This window comes from Acinonyx jubatus, chromosome B2 (genome assembly GCF_027475565.1).
Source record: "Acinonyx jubatus isolate Ajub_Pintada_27869175 chromosome B2, VMU_Ajub_asm_v1.0, whole genome shotgun sequence".
NCBI lineage: Eukaryota > Metazoa > Chordata > Mammalia > Carnivora > Felidae > Acinonyx > Acinonyx jubatus.
The window spans coordinates 44,341,622-44,360,036 of NC_069385.1; the positions used below are offsets into that span (position 1 = coordinate 44,341,622).

The 18,415-nt window shown below is 40.2% G+C and overlaps 2 protein-coding genes across 7 annotated transcripts in view; one reads left to right on the plus strand and one right to left on the minus strand.

Moving 5' to 3' along the window:
* MCM9 (minichromosome maintenance 9 homologous recombination repair factor) overlaps positions 1-18,415 on the plus strand; it is a 111,538-nt gene that overhangs the window by 27,907 nt on the left and 65,216 nt on the right. The window lies entirely within an intron of this gene.
* Positions 218-12,789, minus strand: ASF1A (anti-silencing function 1A histone chaperone). Its single transcript, XM_015064672.3, has 4 exons — positions 12,303-12,789; positions 6,604-6,719; positions 1,994-2,170; positions 218-730 (listed from the first exon to the last, which is right to left on the minus strand). The coding sequence occupies exons 1-4, from the start codon at positions 12,409-12,411 to the stop codon at positions 518-520; spliced, it is 615 nt and encodes a 204-aa protein (XP_014920158.1). The 5' UTR covers positions 12,412-12,789; the 3' UTR covers positions 218-517.

Consider the following 18,415-nt stretch of genomic DNA (forward strand, 5'->3'; position numbering starts at 1 on the left):
TTCTTGGCAGCATATACTTGACTTCAAATCCCTTCTTTAAGGATATGACAAAAAAAAAAAAAAAAAAAAAAAAATGGAAATTTGCCCCTTACATTAAACCAAACTATCACAGGAAGAAACATTTTACTTGAAGTTTGTTCTCTTGAAGGCCAGTAAAATAGTGGTCCAAAGATTATTGTCCAAAAGGCTAAGAAAGCTTTACAGCCTGGTCTAATGATTTATATTTTTTCTTTATAAGTGCTTTAATTACATATAGAGGAGAAGAAAATAATATATATGTTTTAATCAGATTAGTTTCAGAACAAATAAAATAACACATTAGAGAAAAAAATTACTTAAAAATAGTTGTATTTATATTCCACAATTTGCTCAAATACTGGTTTTCTTATAAACTTTCTACAGGATGTTTTTTAAACAAATTCTTCACATTGTGTCTTGACTATGTACTTACGGAATTTCAGGGAAATAGTTCTGTATGTTTTTATAGCTTAATTTGTACTAAAGGGATGGCAGATGGTCACATGCAGTCCATGTGGGATTCTAACATGACATTTAGTGAGTTTTCTGACGTGGACCATCCCTTTGATGCTGAAGGTAATGCATCTGTTGAAAGAAGTGATTGTAGATTTGGATTACTGCTCTCTGCATCTTCCAGTTTTTCTGTGTTGTCTTCCCAATTAATGTGGAATCTTGTAACTCTGGGATTAGATGCCAAAATGTTCCTTTGAAGCTGAAGGAAGAAGGAAATATATAAATAGTAAACACTAAGAAAGTTAGATACTACATACAAATAGAAACTTAATAGAATGATTCTTTACCTTAGTACTCCTAAAGGGCCAAATTCATATACAAAGGCTAATTAAGTAAAGTACCTTAACATAACACACAAGGACCAGGGCTACAGCAGACATTATTATTTTAGCTTAATGGAAACAGGATATGGAGAATCTGAGAGAATTCATCCAGATCTCTTAGTAACCAATAAAATATCTAACTCCTTTATACTTGTTTCCTAAAAGGGAGAGAATCTCTTCTTTTTCTTGCAGGTGAATTCTTCATAGAACGCTTTATCTCACAAACTAGTATGCTTTGTAGATTGATGTGGTTGGTATCTTCAGTAATATTTTCAAAGAAAATGAAAAATTTCTTCAAATATAATATCTCATTATTAGTGGTTTCCTACCTTTTAATTATTATGGTTCACTCTCAGAACCAGTATTCTAGTTTTTTCTCTTTTTGTTATACAAGGTGCCATATAAGTAACTAATACATGGAGTCAATGGAAGGTCCCATACCAGGATTAAGCATTCTGGCCTTATTACCAGAAAAAACATTCCACTTTACTCCCATGTAATTTTTCTTGCATGATCCAGCAGATGGGGTGTTGTGTTCAATCTCACATAAATGATCAGTTACTAAAACTGTTACAGTTCCCAAGAAAAATCATGAAATACTAAGTATTTCAGAGAATCTGTATTTCTGAACCACGGGTTTCAGATTCTCACTCAGAAGCCGTTTTCCATAACCAGAAATATTTAAGACCTTTAGGTTAACCTCTAAGAATAGCAGATAAAGGAAAACCTACATATGCATATGTGTGTGTGTGTGTGTGTGTGTTCCAATTTTTGGAAAAGTTACAGACCAAGAATATCATTGAATAATCATGAATTTCTATGTCGTAAAGGCTGAAATGAAAAGAATTATGATGTGTGGGAAATGCCATGCAGAAGCTGTAAACAACTGTTTCTTACAGGAGGATTTTTTCAATTTTCTAAATCATCAGAGACTCTCAAGGTGCCTGACCAACATTAATTACTCATGATTCACTTGGAGGTAGGGTCTGAGGTCAAGTATGGGTAATGGAACAATTAGTTTGCCCAGTTAGCACAAAGACCTCAAATTTATTTTGTCTCAAAGGTATTTTCATAATATAGTATGAATTGGCACTTGCTTAATAGTAAAAGTAATGAAAGAGGAATAGTCAGAACATTACCTTAGAAAAGTCTGGTTTTACTGGCGGATTTTCCCTTAATTCTGTCTCAGTATATTCATTATTTACATAATAGCCAACTCTAATAAATTCTTGACCCCGATAGGTGCATGTAATTAGCACAACTGTTACACCTACTGCATCTGCATCTGGAATGAGTCCTGGATTAGGTGCATCAGCCTAGAATAATTTAAAAAGAAAAGAAACACACATCACAAAGACGCAAGCAAGACTGGAGTTTTAGTTACCTTGAGCATCATGAATTAAGGGTACAGCAACAAAAACTTGGGGGCATCATACTGGGAAGGCAAATGTTCATTTTTAAGGTTGACTTAAAGCCAGAAAATATAGTTCAAATATTTCTCCATGGTATACGTAATTACTCTGGGTACCTGAAAGCTTCACTACTTCTATAGGAAGATAAATCTAGCTACACTGTGTGGTAGTTCCTGAGGGATTGTGCAATATTCAATTATAAAACCTTTTATAAAATATAGCAAATAATTAAATCAGTAGTCTCATTGACTCTACCCTTTTCCAGTCATAATTTTCTTTTTGTTTTTGAGAGTGAGCACAAGTGGGAGAGGGGCAGAGGAAGCGAGCATCTTCAGCAGGCTTCATGCCCAGTACAGAGCCTGGTGCAGGGCTCAATCCCATGACCGTGACATTGTGGCCTGAGCTGAAATCAAGAGTCAGATGCTTAACCAACTGAGCCACCCAGACACCCCTCCAGTCATAATCTTCAAACCTAAATTAGTAAATATTCAATGATCTCCACATAGCCTGTTGGCAGCAAATGTTTATTATACCAGTTTCTCTCTTATACCCAGGACACACAGCCACTCTCCCACCTGTCACAGATATTCTAATAGTAAATTAATATCAAATTGAAAATGGAATAGAAATAGCTATTCAGCAGATTCTCAAAAATATTAAACTACTGTGAGTGACTTTGATAGGCACTAAAATATAGTGTACTATTTAAACCACGCACACTGGAAATACAATGAAGGTAAAAATTGGTTTGAGCAGACATACTCAATGACCTTGTTTTAAATCCCGCTGCTGAATCTTGAGTGCAGAAGGTGAAGCAAGTGAGCTAGAGGAGGTGGACAGCATGAGCAAAGGCTAGGGCCCTGTGGCGCTACGTACGGCTGGAAGGAGTCACAGACTGATGGGCACTGACACAGACCTGAGGCAGCCATTCTGAATGGTAAATGGATAAAGATTGTCCCAGCAGATTAGCTTACTCTTGCCAGGACACTAACGAACATCCCTGAGCCTGGTGAACACTTCAGCCATGGCCTTGGCTTGGGAAAACCCCTGTCCGGCATTCTCAATCAGGCTGTTTGAATTATCAAAGACCAATGATTATTGTATAGTTATTACATGTAGATGACACAAAAAAGCATAAAATATCTATCTAGTCTAAAACATCTATCTAGGCCGAAAAGTTCAGTCACCTTCTGCTTCCCTACCTCCCACATCCAGCCAGTCTAACACTTCTCATCTCTCGAGTCTCAGTTCGTGTCTTCATGTCTTCTCTGGAATCCTGTTGCAACTTTCTAACTGTTCTCCCCAGCTCGCTTGCTATTTTGCACCGTTGCCAGCATTAGCTAGGCAAAGATCCATTCCTATCCCTTCACTAATTTTAAAAACTCCTGATGATTACTCCCATTTCTGAGAAAAAAATCCCTTCTTTAACTTCATTTATAAGGCCCTTCACACTTTGTTTCCAACCAACAGCTCATTCACATTCCCTTTATTTCCACACCTCTTACTCTTGTTCTAGAATTGGAATTCTTTTAAATGTACTGGTAATCTTTCATGCCTCTGTGCTTTGCATATACTGTTACCTTGGCCTGTAAGTCTCTTCCCTAACATCCTAAAAAATTCATCTAAGTTTGCATAAAATGTATCCTTTAGTGAAGCCCTTCCTAATTCAGAAGGTAGAATTAATAGTACTGTTTTTGTACTTTATTACTTGACACAAATCCTCTTTAATGTATGTCCAATAATTTAAATGTGTTTATCTTTCAGTTGTTGCTGGGATTCTAAGCTTTGTCCTGGGCAGAAATCCTGTCCAGTTCATCTTTATAATTCCATGTCTGGCACAGCTCTGGGTGCACAGTATATGATTAGTATTTTGAAATTCATGCATAACTCAATGCCTGACCTAAAGTAATTTATGATCATTTTAGAGAGATATCAGCAGGGGTATGAAGGCCTGTCCTGAGAATATGCTGTTTGTCTTACAGATCCTGTGTACCCCTACTGAGAGGGGTTAGGTTACTTCCAGGGTACCCAAAGAGCTTCTAATGTTCTGGAAGTTCATGGAGAATGGGGAAACAGAGGTAGTTTAGTACTGCTATGGAAACTTTCCTCCCATAGTGCTTCCCATCCCCTCAGTAGATTGGTTCTAGCCATGTTTGTGTTTTAAAATTTGATTGCCAAAGAATTCAACTTGAGCAAATCCAAATTCAAGTAGAAAAACTCACAGTCCTCTCAGATCACTTAAGATGAAATAACAGAGGGGCGCCTTGGTGGCTCAGTTGAGAATTGGACTTCAGCTCAGGTCATGATCTCAGGGTTCCTGAGTTTAAGCCCTGCACCAGGCTCTCTGCTGTCAGCACGGAGCCCGCTTCGGATCCTTTGTTCCCCTCTCTCTCTGCACTTCCCCTGCTCATGCTCTCTCTCTCTCTCAAAAATAAATAGTAAGAAAAAAAAGATGAAGTGATAGGTAGAGATTTTTAACATCAACCAGCAGTAGTACACAGATGTCTGGACATCTTCCTGCCAGCCTTTGACACACTCATAAGAAAGGCATGTTTATTCATGGCAGACCAGGGGAATACTATGGTAATTTGTTTAAAACACAAAACAAAAACTGTAGGTTAGTCCCTTTTTTGCTGATAATGGTGCATTTTTTTTAAATACACAGGGTGACAGTCTGATTTAAATTGCATGGTGCTCTTTCTCTGTCCTTTTTGGCAATATGAACACTGATACCAAGGTAAAACTACTGGAAAATCACTGGAGGGAAATATCTTTGAATATATTTTTCACTCCAGCCAAAAGCTTAACAGTGTTCTTAACAACATAAACACACAGAAAAGATCATTTAAGGGTTTGTTTCAAAGCCAAAAGATTTATTTGCAGGTTTTATAGTAGCATAAAAAGGTCTACCAGTACAAATCAATCCAGGTTTCTTAACCACATCATGAATTATCATCAGTGAATTATGGGTTTTCCAAGCTTATGGGTCAAAGCAAATACTTCTTTGTGTAATAATTTCAAGAACTTAAGACACAAGTGTGTTACAAGCAATGGGGCAGGATGTGAAGCAGTCTGTCAACTGCAGTGCCTCCCCCTACCCATGTCTTTCACCAAGGTTATGCACTCACATGACTCAGGTCAATAGCACTTTTAATGAATAGATATGAACTAATATATTTGAGCTTTTCTTAACCATTTGTTTAGATATAGTAAATTATTTGTTGCTTTTTAATAAAAAGCACTAAGGCTAGGAGACTATAATTCTGATTCTGTATTTAGGAGAAGAGAAGGATAGGTAGCAACTCTACAGATACCATGTTTATGATACATGATTCATGGCCCATATCAGATGGGATTATCTGACCAATGCTATTCATTTAAATTGAAAATGAGAAAAAAAGGGGGGGGACATCAGGGGTAGAAAGAGTTAATGTCCTTCTGGATGAGGTCTTTTCACTGGGTTCTACATTAACTGATGGGACTCTGCTGTGTACAAATACCTGTAAGAAAATTAAGAGTTTTCTTTTTGAAACCTATGAGTAGTTACTCTTTGGGCTATTATAAATATCTCCCTGTAATAAGCATGAATAATTGGGAAATGACTGAATAGTTTTAAACAACAATTTAACATACATTAAAAGAAGTAACACTTTGAATACAGAAGACAGTGTCTGAAGCCTTGGTACAGACGCAAATACTGTCAGTGGTATCTGAGAACATAATTTGTTTTGGAATTTCCCCTCACAAATAATAAACACAGTAGTAGATTTGTAACAGTAATTCTCCATAAAATGTGTAGATTAGATGCTTTAGTAAAACACTGGACTTTAATTCCAATGATCCAAGATTATGCAGATCTCTCTAGTAGCATACCTAACTAACCTAGCTCAATCATGCAGTGTGCTGAAATAAAGTTGTTTCTATTGTCAGTACTCCTAGTGGCTGAAACCAGAAACCAAGATGCATATTACTAACTATACCAGTTAGTAGTATGCATTCAACCCCTGTACTGGCTGCTGGACAGCCACAGGTCTGATACTATTGGACTGTCCACAGGAAGAGCCCCGAGTTAACCACAACGTGTGCCATGACACAGTATAAGCTTTACTGCATGCTGTGCACACTCTGGAGTAAACATCACATTAACCTCTCAGCACACAAAATCAAGAGGGGGCACTCCTTTATGCTACAGAGGCTGCCTAAAACACAATAGAAGCAGATAAAAAGTGAGTGCAGCAGAAGTAGAGTGATTTAACCCAAAAGGAAACGAGTGAGGACCATGAGATAGATAGTTTAGAAACGTATTTGGCATACATATTTACCAAGAACAATCTTACCTGAAATACAAACATATGCCTTCCTGCAGGAACAGGGCCCACTAAAACAGAGTCTAAAACTTGATCGTATTCTTCACTTTCTGCAGAGCCCACATAGATAATTTTCCATTCCAAGTCTAGGGTTAAAAACCAAAACATTATTTCATATTCAGTAATTACATTATGAGATGATATCAAAGACCCTATTTTAATGTCCACTTAAGCCAATTATTGGTTGCTGAAATTGACTTCTCACAGCAGAAAGTCCAAAAAGGCACTGAACTGCTCCTTATAAAATTCTTACATTTCTTAAGAGTTTCTCAAAATGTTCTTTTGTGAAACACTAGTTCCTGGGCAGGGCTCCTCATAAACAAACCAACATGGCCAAAAACTTGGGAAATGCTACAACCTTGTCTTAAGGATTCATAAATAAAGCACACTGGCAGAGTGTTCGGGAACTTCCTTCGGTCAAGAACACGAGTAACGTTAATTCAGCATTTCCCAAGTTTATTTGGCTATGGAATCCCTCCCCACTTTTTTTTCGTATGTTATCTCTTAACAACCTACTTAAACACTTTGGAAGGGCTGCCCCATACTATATTGCACAGATCCAAATCACCAAAGAACTCCAACATGGAAAAATTATTAACAAACTTCCCTTGTGGCTTAGAAGGGGCTTCAGCTCATCAACTGTCAAAGGGACCACAGTCAGGGTTTTTCCTCATGGTCCCTCTTCATGTCATATATTCTTTAAATTGGGAAGAGGAAACCAAGGATCCTTGTGCCACTTTATACAACAGACTATATACAGTGGGAACAAGCATCAGGAGGAATAAGACACGCTTAAGTGCAACCCAAGACATTTTCTGTAATTCAACTGTTACATGTAATTCAGCTTTTATTGAGCACCTTCTACAGTGTGCTCTGCAGCAAGAACCCAGAGATGGGTAAAATGACTGCTTTTTCAAAGGAGCCTCCTGCTTAGTAGGGGGAAGAAGACAGCTCTGCAAATATAGATTACCCGAGCCCTCCTGGTCCTGAGGGTGTTTAGCACAGTGCAGCCCACCCTTGGATTCACTACGCTGCGACTACAGCACCCCCAGAGGGGTGTTTCTAGGTCACTGAGAATCTAGTTCTACTAAGTCAGCACTTTCTGAGGACCTATTATGTAAGTCATGGTTCTCTTCTAGACCACTTACATTTCTGTCTTCTAGCACATTTCCAGATGCAGGGTCCTGCATCTGACATCTCACGAGATCATCTATTTGTTGATAAAGATTAAAAGAGGAAAGAAGCAATATGAGTATCTAGTTAGAAGGAACAGCAAGTATCTGCTGAAGAAGCAACGAGGCTGGGCTGGTGCAGACTGAATAAAGGGGAAAATAACTGACCCTTAGCTTGGGTGTGAGGGGCATGGCCAGATTATGTAAAGTTTTTGGTTTTGTTTTTTATTTTTGAGAGACAGAGTGTGAGCAGGGGAGGGGCAGAGAGAAAGAGAGGGTGATGAAGAATCTGAAGCAGGCTCCAGGCTTTGAGCTGTCAGCAGAGCCCAACGCAGGGCTCAAACCCATGAGCCGTGAGATCACGATGTGAGCCGAAGTCTGACTCTTAACCAACTAAGCCACCCAGGTGCCCCAGATTATGCAAAGTTTTAAAGGTCATCGTAAAGATTTTTGGCTTTTACACTGAGTGGCACAGGAAGCTATTGGGAGGGTTCTGACTACAGGAATAACATGATCCACTTTTCATTTTAGAAGGATCATTTTGGCTCCTCTGTTCAGTATGGATTGTGAGATTGTGAGGGTCAAGAAACGGTATTTTAACAACTGAGGCAAGAAATTATGGTAGCTTGGACCACATGTAGCCATAGGGATGAGAGCAAGGACACTCTGGATAAATCTTGAAGATAAAGGCAGCAAGAATCCTTTTTTTGCAGGGGGTAGGGGATGAAATCAAACAGGAATTTGTTTTGGACATGTTAAATTTGAGATATCTACTAGATAGATATCTAATATAATTACAAAATTAGTGGCTAGTGACATAGGAAACCCAAAAGCCAAGTGGAGAAACTTTTAAGCAAGGGGTATAAAAGCTATTAAACTTAGCCAAGTGCGAGTAAGACTGGGAACTCTCACACAAAGGTTTTCATATTTTGTTCATTTTGTATGTATTTATTTGTACTAATACATATAGTGCTCTTGGCCTCCTAATTGGTAGAAAGTAAGTTGGCATTTGTAGTCTGGCATGGAAACATAGTCAGAATTTATAAACTTATTTTGTAAAATACCTACTATGTGCTGAGCATTGGTCTTGCCAATTTCACACCTGTTATTTAAATCTCAACAGCTTTATCATATGGATTTAATTATACTATTATGCAAACAAGAAAGTTGAGGCCCTGAGAGGCTAAGTAATGTACCCAAATTCACACAGCTAGCAAACTCAGGAATCAGAACCTACGCTATGTCTCTGCAACTCCAAAGCCTGGGCTCTTTCCAAAACCGAAACTAGGAAGATGCATTCTTCCATTTCTGCTCTCAAATGAATAGTGGAATAAAGGAAATTAATTGGGGGGGGAGGGGGGAGATGGGGAGATGGGTGAGACCAGAGGCTATAGGAAGATGATCTACCCTTAAGGAGCACAGGCTGTAACTCAGGGAACACCTGTACCTTAATTTCTATCTGATGGAATCCTTGCTATAGCTACTGAGTTTAAAATGCTCAGTACTTATTTATAAATTAGCATCAATTATTTTATTCTTACTATTTTTTTTTAACTCTGCTTTCATTTTCCTGTCCCTTGTATTTGAAGGAGGAAGGGATAGAGTCAGATGCACAGGTTATCTGCTGAAGTAGTTTAATCATTTAAAAAGTTAACTGTTTCATCTAATCATGGAAATCCCGGCCTGCAAGTATCTGCATTTATGGTTGGGAGTGAGGGAAGTAACCAAGTGAATTTTAAACTAATTACACTACTTGGGACGATCTGTGATCTAGTGGAAAGTATGTAATCTTTGGGAATTAGAACAAGCCTGAAGTTTAAAAGCATGAAACACCATGTTCAATTCTGGTACATTGTAAGTATTCAACTAATAGTAGCTAGAATTATTGGTACTGACCAACTTAAAAAAGAAAGAAAGAAAGAAAGAAAGAAAGCAAGCTCCATTCAGTAGAGAAAGAATCAGTAGTCCACAGAGGGCATAACAAAGATTAGCAGGAAGGTCAATCAAAACGTGTACAGACTTGGGACCACCAGATCAAACACATCCTGGGTCTCCTAATCAAATTAAAGTATGAAAAATGGTGGCCAACATCTGGTGTGGGACTTGAGACAAAATTATGAAGTGAAAATTTCCCTTCAGAATATTCTGTAGTTTCATTTTAAGAATAGATTTTTTAGAGATCTGCAATATAAAAGTATGGAACCTGTAAGAAGCTTTTGCTAAGTAAACTCAGTTTCCTGAATCCACATAGCCTCTAGGTGGAGTACACAAGCATGGCACCTTTTTGAAAGATTCCTTTGCAGCTTTCAGTATGACTCAGCTTAAACTCTTTTTAAAAATGCTAAATAACCAGTCTTAGTGCTCTGGGATGAAGTGTACAAGTGGAAGTAAGCGTATTGTTGACACTAGTATCCTAAAAACTCTGATGTCCTTCAGCTGAGTTCTGATTAGGTCCCAGGTAAAAATGGAACGTAATTCTGCTTCCATGAATAGTGAGTTTCAGCCATCCAATGTCAAAGCCCTGTAACATCATGAATCATCTATCACCCTTGTCCAAAACTGGCTCTTAAAATGGAAGGCATCACTTGAGAAATACCTGTACTTTGAATAACTTAAGCTTAAAATGCTATAGTATAAGTTGGAATGGACTGATCAATGGTTTCTCTTGCATTCGCCAATTTTTATATACAATTGGCAAAAAAAGGAAAGATTACCAACTGGTTGGATAAGAAAAATTGGCCTGGTAGTTAAATGGTGACGGTAGCACTCTGGGAAAGTAATCAAATGGTTTCAGAGTAGTAAGAAAAATCCCCCTTAATTTTATTATCAGTGATCTATTAGAAGTTAGTTTATTTTAATAAATGAATCGTCTTTCAAAATGGGACCTACATATTATATATGTGCATATATGCTTTATATATTCATTAATACTTACTGAAGAGCACAGATTAAAGTGTTATAATTACAGGAGACGGTGGAAAGCACTGAGTACAGAGGACTGTTACTTTATATACGCCTGTACAACTTTTAAAAAGTTTATTACAATGAGCATGTATTGCTTTTATAATGTGAAAACCTAACACCCTACATAAAATACATTTTGTGGATATTAAAAACTAATTTTTAAAGTGAAATTGCTTTATATGCCATTATTTGCATAATTTTAAATGCATTTCGTTAAATATACTTGTAAGTTCAAATAAGTATGTCCTGTTTAATTGTAAAATAACCATTGATGAAGCTAAATTTTTTTTTCAAATTTTGAAAAGTCAAGCACTGGATTATTTTAATAAAATTTACGAGCAAATATAAAAAAAAAAGCCTTGACAAGTTTTAGCTTCCTAAATATATGTTACTGCATATAATAAAAATATTTTTGGAGACCTTAATACGGACTTAGAAAAAAGTAGTAAAAATTTTTGCATTGCCATTAGAACTTTACCTTTTATTTCCTGGCCCACTTTTGTATTTTATGCTCAGGGTGTTTGGATGAGTTATTTTAATTAGATTTCAACACGTTCTTGAAGAAAGTCTTTCAGACTACTGAGAAGCCAGTGATTTTAAGTCCTGGGAATTATTTAAGTGTTTTACTTATTTTTGCTCTTGGGTTAAATGTAACTTTATAGCTTAGCAATATTTTTCTTCTGAGCGAGAGGAGAGAAGGTTTCAGTCATTACGGAACAGGAGTCCACGCCGGTCGGGGCGAGCCTGCGCGCCAGCATCCCCGGGTGCCCCAAGCATCCCGGGCGCGGGCCGGGGAGCACCCGCGGTCCCCGGGGAGCGCCGGCGCCCGGCCCGCTGCGTCGAGGGGCCGAGCCTGCGCCCGCCTCCCCCGCTGGTTGGTCCAGGGAGCCAGAAATCAGCGCGAGGACAGCCTCGCTCTCCTCCCTGGGGCGGCCGGGCACGGCCACACAGGAGAGTAGGGCAACTCCAGCGTAAGCTCTAAAAATGGATTTGCCTCTCGCTCGGGGGCAGGAAGGTGGGCAGGCGGGGCGCCGTGTTCGTCACCCGCGGCGCGGAGAGGAGGCGTAGTGACGCCGGGGTCGGTGGCCCAATTCTCTACTCTTGGTAAGATGGCTCCGCTGCTAACTCGCCGGCGCGACCACACACATGCCTCTCCCTTCCCAGCCTTCGTGCCGGGGCCGCGGAGGCCGTTCCCGGCGCGGGGCCAGCCCGGGACGACCCCCGGCCGGCGCCGCGGGTGCAAATGCGGGTCTAAGCGAACCTCCCGCCCGCCAGACAAAGCTGACAACATGGCTACCTCCGCTCGAACAAGTTCCTCGCAAGTTGAGCCACGGCAGGCGCCCCGGCTGCGGCCGAACGCCGCGCGCGCCTCGGCGGCCGTCGTCCATCAACTTCAAGTTTCCCTCCGCAGAGCCGAGCCTGCCGCCCGTCCGGCGCCGAGCACCGGCCGCCCGCGCGAGGCCGGGCCCGGGAAACTTTCAACGTCTGCAGCCCGCAACTGACAGCCCGGCGGCGGGCGGGCGCCCGACTCACCTTCAGACAGGTCCTCGATGCACTCGAAGGTGATCTCGAACTGGAACGGGTTGTAGAAAGGAGAAGGGTTATCCAGCACCACTACATTGTTCACCTGAACCTTTGCCATATTTTGAAAAAAACACAAACAATGGGAACGGGGCTTGTTGCGGCACAATAAAGTCCAGCGCGCGGCCGCTCGGGAGAGCGCAGACCCCCGCCCCAGCGCCTGCCCGACGTCGTGCAGCGGCGACTTGAGAAACTTTTTTTTCCTCTTTTTATTTACACGGGAGCACTCCACAGTGTTTTGCAGCTTTCCTATTTCACTAAACTACAGCCCATTCTGCTCTGATAACTAGCAGCGTTGCCCGCGATTGGCTGCACCCAAGCTCTGACCCTCCTCCTCCAGCGAGGGCCTCGGCGGTGAGCAAGATGGGCTCCCGCTCCCGGAATGGACTCGGAAACTTTAACTGCGGCTCCACCTGCTGGTGTGGATTAGGACAAAGGCGGAGAACAAAGTGAGTGGAATACGGGCTGGGAGGCCCGCGCGGAGGCCGCCGGCGGCGGCGGGGGGGAGGGGCGGCGCTGGCCCCGCCCCCGGCCCGGCGGCTCCCGCGCCTCACGTCGGGCGTGGCCGCGGCGGGGCGGGGCGGGGCGGGGGTCGGAGGAGGCGTGGCCGCGGCGGGGAGGCGTGCTCGCGGCCGGCGAGGCGGCGGGAGGGCGCGATTCTGGGCGACGCCCGCCCCTCGGGTTTGCTTAGTGTGGTTTTTGGGTATTTTTTTTTCTTCTTTTAACTCTCTTTTAACATCAGTCCAACTGCTGTGCAGTCTCTCTACTGAAATTTAATAGATGTGATTCGGTTGTCTACACTCGGTTAGATTCAGCTTCCTACGTACTGGGTACATTTGGGGTAGAAAGGGTTGGTTGCAGTGGAAATAAATTGTATTTTATAGACCCAGTGCCAGCTCGAACGGAGCAAAGCCATTTTGGAAATCTAGTTCTTGGTCAATATCTGCGTTTGGGCACTACAGCGCCGTTAGTTAAATAGACACAAAATGAAGGGCAAAGAGAGAGGCTTTTCCACGCATGAAAAATCTAAATAGGTAATATTTGGGCTGCACCTGAGTCGTCTTCCCGTTCTAATCTGGAAAACCCCAGAATAAGAAAAAGATTACCAACGATGTGATCAGTTACACCCCAGTTTTCTGCCGTTTCGTGAGCATAACAGGAACATAAAAAGAGAAAATGGAAGTGTCAGGAAACCAAAGGGCAAAAAATATGATAGGAAAGGGAAAGGAAGAGTAAAGAACACAGCGGCATACCAGGGCATGTGATTTTCAAAAAATTTATGACCCAAACCGCTAGTAAATAAAAATTTGTGGCACCACAAACAAGTTTTGAGGAGTCTGCTTGATTCGTCGGCATTCGTGTGGATTCATTTCTGCTGTTTGACTACCACTGTGGGGAAAGGGAGAGCTTTTAACACGTTTGTGGGGTTGTTGAACAATTTGTGTTTACCTAGTAAGAGTGTCATAATGATTTATTACTTGCTGTTCATAAACCATCAGTTTTTTCCTTAAGTGTTTCGAGTGAAACCACTGATCTTGACTAATTAAATTCAGAAAAGTATTACTTCTTAAGTATCATCTGTGCTGAAAGAGTTGTTTCTTAGTATAGTGCCCAGGATTTTGAGTTCTCATTCTTTGGGCATTTTTCATACTAAATAGATTGCTGTTGATGAGGCTTCTTTATCTGATAGTCTTTTGAAAGTTAATATGGAAAAGGTAATACCAGGCCTCCCCATATTCAGAAAAACTGCTTGGAGCAGGGGTTTCTCATTTTATTGTTAATGGATTAAACAGTAAAATAGAACCTACCAGAAAAGGCTTCCTCAAGCCCAGTTGTTTGTGTATGTTACACTAGGAGCCTTAGTGTGGTGATAGATGCAAATTACTGTGACTGATAAACTATATTCTCTGTTCACTCTATTAGTGCTGGTCTTAACACTAGCCAAGATAAAGTGTCAATTGCTATATGCTGTTAAGATACACTAGATATGTAAGATAAATGGCCATAGAAGATTAAAACATGAGTCCTTTGAGAATGGTATATGCAGTTTTCTGATTATTGCAGGCTCTCTTAAGAGGAGATTCTAATTCACTTGCTTTATAAAAATGACATTATAAGCTTGGTAAAATAAAGTGTATTTTGCAGTCTGACCATAGGTGTGTCATAATAAGGTATACCTTATATCATAAAACTTGCTTTTGGTGGATATGCAGCATCAAGAACTGAAGAGATCTACCTGGATACCACTAGTTTGGCTTATTTTCTTTAAAACTCTTTGTTTAACATGTCATGTACAACAGTATTTAAGGGGAAAGTGACCTTCTTTAATAGTCCACTGGAAACTGCAAATAGTGGCTCGAGGCCTCTCATGTTGTGTGTCCTGCCTTAACTCTTTTATTATTGCCTTTCATAAACATTAAAGAGCCTTTGAGCATCTTTTCCAATAGTTTCCTTCTTCACCTTTTACAGTACTTTACAGGAAAGGCCAAAGGGGTTCCCAGATGTGCCCTAGCATATTTCTAAATAAGCTGGTATTTCACAGAGGAAAAAAAAAATTATGAAAGCATCACTCTAGTTTCAGAGACAATCTATAAGATTGCTGGACAACTTTTTGGTGACTCTCAAGCAGCTGATCATACTGTAACAGATGGGTCACCATGAGTATCTTCATTTATTAAGTACCAAAGGGGACCCACTTGATGCTTGGAGGGCTGCAAAGAATATAATCCCCAAAATTGCTTCCCTCCATATAAATTCCCTCTGTATGGAGGAAGGATGGCTGAAGGAGATTGTTTGGACTCTAAGATGAATAAAGACTAAACTAGTGCCAAGGACAGAGATAAATGAACCTAGTTAGATATTGTTATAGGCTGAATTGTGCCCCCCCCCCCATTCATATTTTGAAGCACTAACTCTCCAGTACCTAGAATATGACTTTATTTGGTGATAGGGCCTTTAAAGAGGTGGTTAAGTTAAATGAATTTCGGAAAGTGGGCCCTAATCCAATCTAAATGGTATCCCAGAGGAGGGAATTTGGACATGAAAAGAGACAAAGGGCACACATACACAGAGAAAAGACCATGTGAGAATACAGCAAGAAGGCAACCACTTGCAATCCAAGAAGGAAGGCTTTCAAAGAAACCAACCCTGTGGACACCTTAATCTTGTACTTCTAGCCTCCAGAACTGTGAGAAAATTATTTACATTGCTTAAGCTACCCAGACTGGTATTTTGTTATGGCAGCCCTTGCAAACTAATTTGCAAACTACAGCTTTGCAGCCCTTGCAAACTACAGCTATAATTTTTTGTCCACATAATTAGGCTTATTTGACAACCTGAGTTTATTTAATCCAATTATTGGTCTGTTATCACACCTTTCTGTGGTGTAAAATGAGGTGGTCATTTAGCCATGCCAGTAGGCTGTGGTGGGGTGTGGAGTGGTTCCTGTAGCTACTCAGAGAAGTACCTATCGGTGTTGGGCATATAGCTTAAAATCTGAAGGGACAAGATGCAGCTTGCCTCCTCTACAGACGGCTTCTAAAAATCTTAAGCTTGAAGTTAAATTGAAGGTATACACAAAACAAGATGAAAGAGTGAATTAAAATGAACTAGAATTAGATTGAATTAAATGAAAATATATTGAATTAAAATGTATTATAACTAAGATATAAATCAAGTCTTAGCTCCTGACTGCTGCAGAAGTTATAGGAATGGAAGTGCTAACCTCTTGCCTTTGTTCAAATCCTGGATTTCCACCTGGGTAATTACATTAGTCCTGTGTTTAATACTCTCTAAAGAGATATTGTCCCCATCTTTTAAAAAAAGTTCTAATTTAAAACTTGTCGTAGTATGCTCTTTAGTTAGTTTAAAGGGCTCCTTATTATTTATTAGTTATAGAATGTCAAAATTTAATAATAGTTTTAGATAAGATTTTGTGTATAATTGTAGAATGTTGAGATTTGCTAGAGTTTATATTTCTAAAAGGAATAAATTCTACTGTAATGATTTTAATAATTTATCATATAGAGAGCATTTATTATGTGAAATTATTGTGCTCAGCTCTGTGGAGTATTCAAAGATGAAACATACATGGGCATAATCCTCATAGACTTTATTGGCAGGAAAGAAAACTGTGTAATCAAATCTGTATGGTACAGAATAGAAAGTGTTATGTAACTTTAACCAGTTATTGTTAAAGTTCTGTGGGAGGCAAAATATGGTATCACAATAAAGGCTGTGTATGTGTGTGCCCATGTGTATAATATGTGTACATATATTTGGTATGATATATATATGGTATGTATGTATATCTATATATGGTATGATGCTTTACCATTTGCTTTTTTTTATTAATGTTTATTTATTTATTTTGAGTGTGAGAAGGAGCATGCAAGCAGGGGAGGGGCAGAGAGAAGGAGAGAGAGAATCCCAAGCAGGCTCTGTGCTGTCAGCATGGAGCCCCATATGGCGCTTGATCCCAGGAACCATGAGATCATGACCTGAACCAAACTAAAGAGTTGGGTGCTTAACTGACTGAGCCACCCACCAGCCCCGATGCTTTCCCATTTGTAAAGAACTTTTAAATGACCTGCTTTGGAACCTCAAAACATCCTGGTATAGTAGGAGGGTAAGGTATTATCATTTCCACGTAACAAATAAGGACACTGGTGCTCAGAAACTCATTCCTTCCAGCCCCTGAGTGGCTCAGTCAGTTAAGCGTCTGACTCTTGACTTCAGCTCAGGTCATGATCTCACAGTTCGTGGGATCAAGCCCTGTGTTGGGATCCTAGCTAACTGCATAGAGCCTGCTTGGGATTCTCTCTCTCCCTCTCTTTCTGCCCCTCCCCTGCTCGCATGTGAACATTCTCTCTCTCTCTCTCTCTCTCTCTCTCTCTCTCTCTCTCGTTTTCTCTCTCTCTCTCTTCCTCTCTCAAAATAAATAAGTAAACTTAAAAAAAATAAAAGAAACTCATTCCTTTATTTGCTGACCTTGCTTCTCTATTCTCTCTCCTCTGTGTCCGATATTTAAAGTGGCCTTTATGTGTAGAAAAAGCAATTGTATCCGGCTGGCAGACACCATGGTAATGTCTTGATTAATGAACTCTTGAGGAACAAAGTTCCATGAATGAGATTAGCCCAGGTATATACTAGTTGTGAGAAGAAGCCCAGCCAATGCAAAACTATGGGCCTCTCCCCTTTGAGGCACCGCAGGTGTCAAGCCTCCTGTTGCAGAAGGGATATCTGGGGGAGGATAGAGCTATCCCTCCTGGAATGCATCCTTATGCTTTTTGTAAGATTTCCATATTTGTTACATAAAGTATGTCCCCATCCCCCCATTCTGTGTTCCACCTCATTAATAGCAGTTTTGCTGTTTTGTGTTCATTTCTACCCATCATTAGGTTACAAGTTTGTTGAAGATATAAACTATATCTGATCCCTTATCCATAAATGGACTCTACTGTGAAACACCCTTTGGATAGCTATCAATGATATCAGTTAGCTTTCAGAAGGACCATAATTATATTTGTTGTTGACATTTGTTGATATTGATATATTGTTTCTGACCAGAAGAATATGAATGAAAATGCTTAATAATTATTGTCCATTTCTTGAATCTAGTTTTTTTGTTTTTTTTTTTTTTTTTTACCATGTGTTCTCACTTCTCCTATAAACAGAGATCCTTCTAAACTCGTTTTCCTCTTGAACTCAGTCTCCACTCATCCATCTTCCTTCTTGTTTTACATTCAGTCCTTTTCTCTTTAACCCTCCACCTGTCTTATTCATTAGAGGCTCCTTTCTTTTCCTGATATCAGGAGAAATGTGTGATAAGTAGAGAAAGGACTGAAATCTTTAAAACCTCTCTAGGCTAGAGCACTGCTTGCACAAAGCCACTGCTAAGCATAGCAGCGTTTCTAGCTGGTTACTATAGAGACAATCGGCATTAGATGGAGACTCACTTGACGGAAGCTAGGCAAGGATGCTTCATGAGATTGGAGGCCTTATATGCAGGATCATGTGGAAAAGGCCAAATACTCGGAAGGATAGGAAGGGGAAAGGTTTCACAA

Bases quoted from the DNA above. Each gene is read 5' to 3' on its own strand.
- ASF1A (XM_015064672.3), bottom strand. From the start codon at position 12,411: ATGGCAAAGGTTCAGGTGAACAATGTAGTGGTGCTGGATAACCCTTCT. The intron at 6,720-12,302 runs GTGAGTCGGGCG...TTTTAACCCTAG, and splicing joins CATCGAGGACCTGTCTGAAG to ACTTGGAATGGAAAATTATC. The intron at 2,171-6,603 runs GTAAGATTGTTC...AAATTATTCTAG, and splicing joins GGCATATGTTTGTATTTCAG to GCTGATGCACCTAATCCAGG.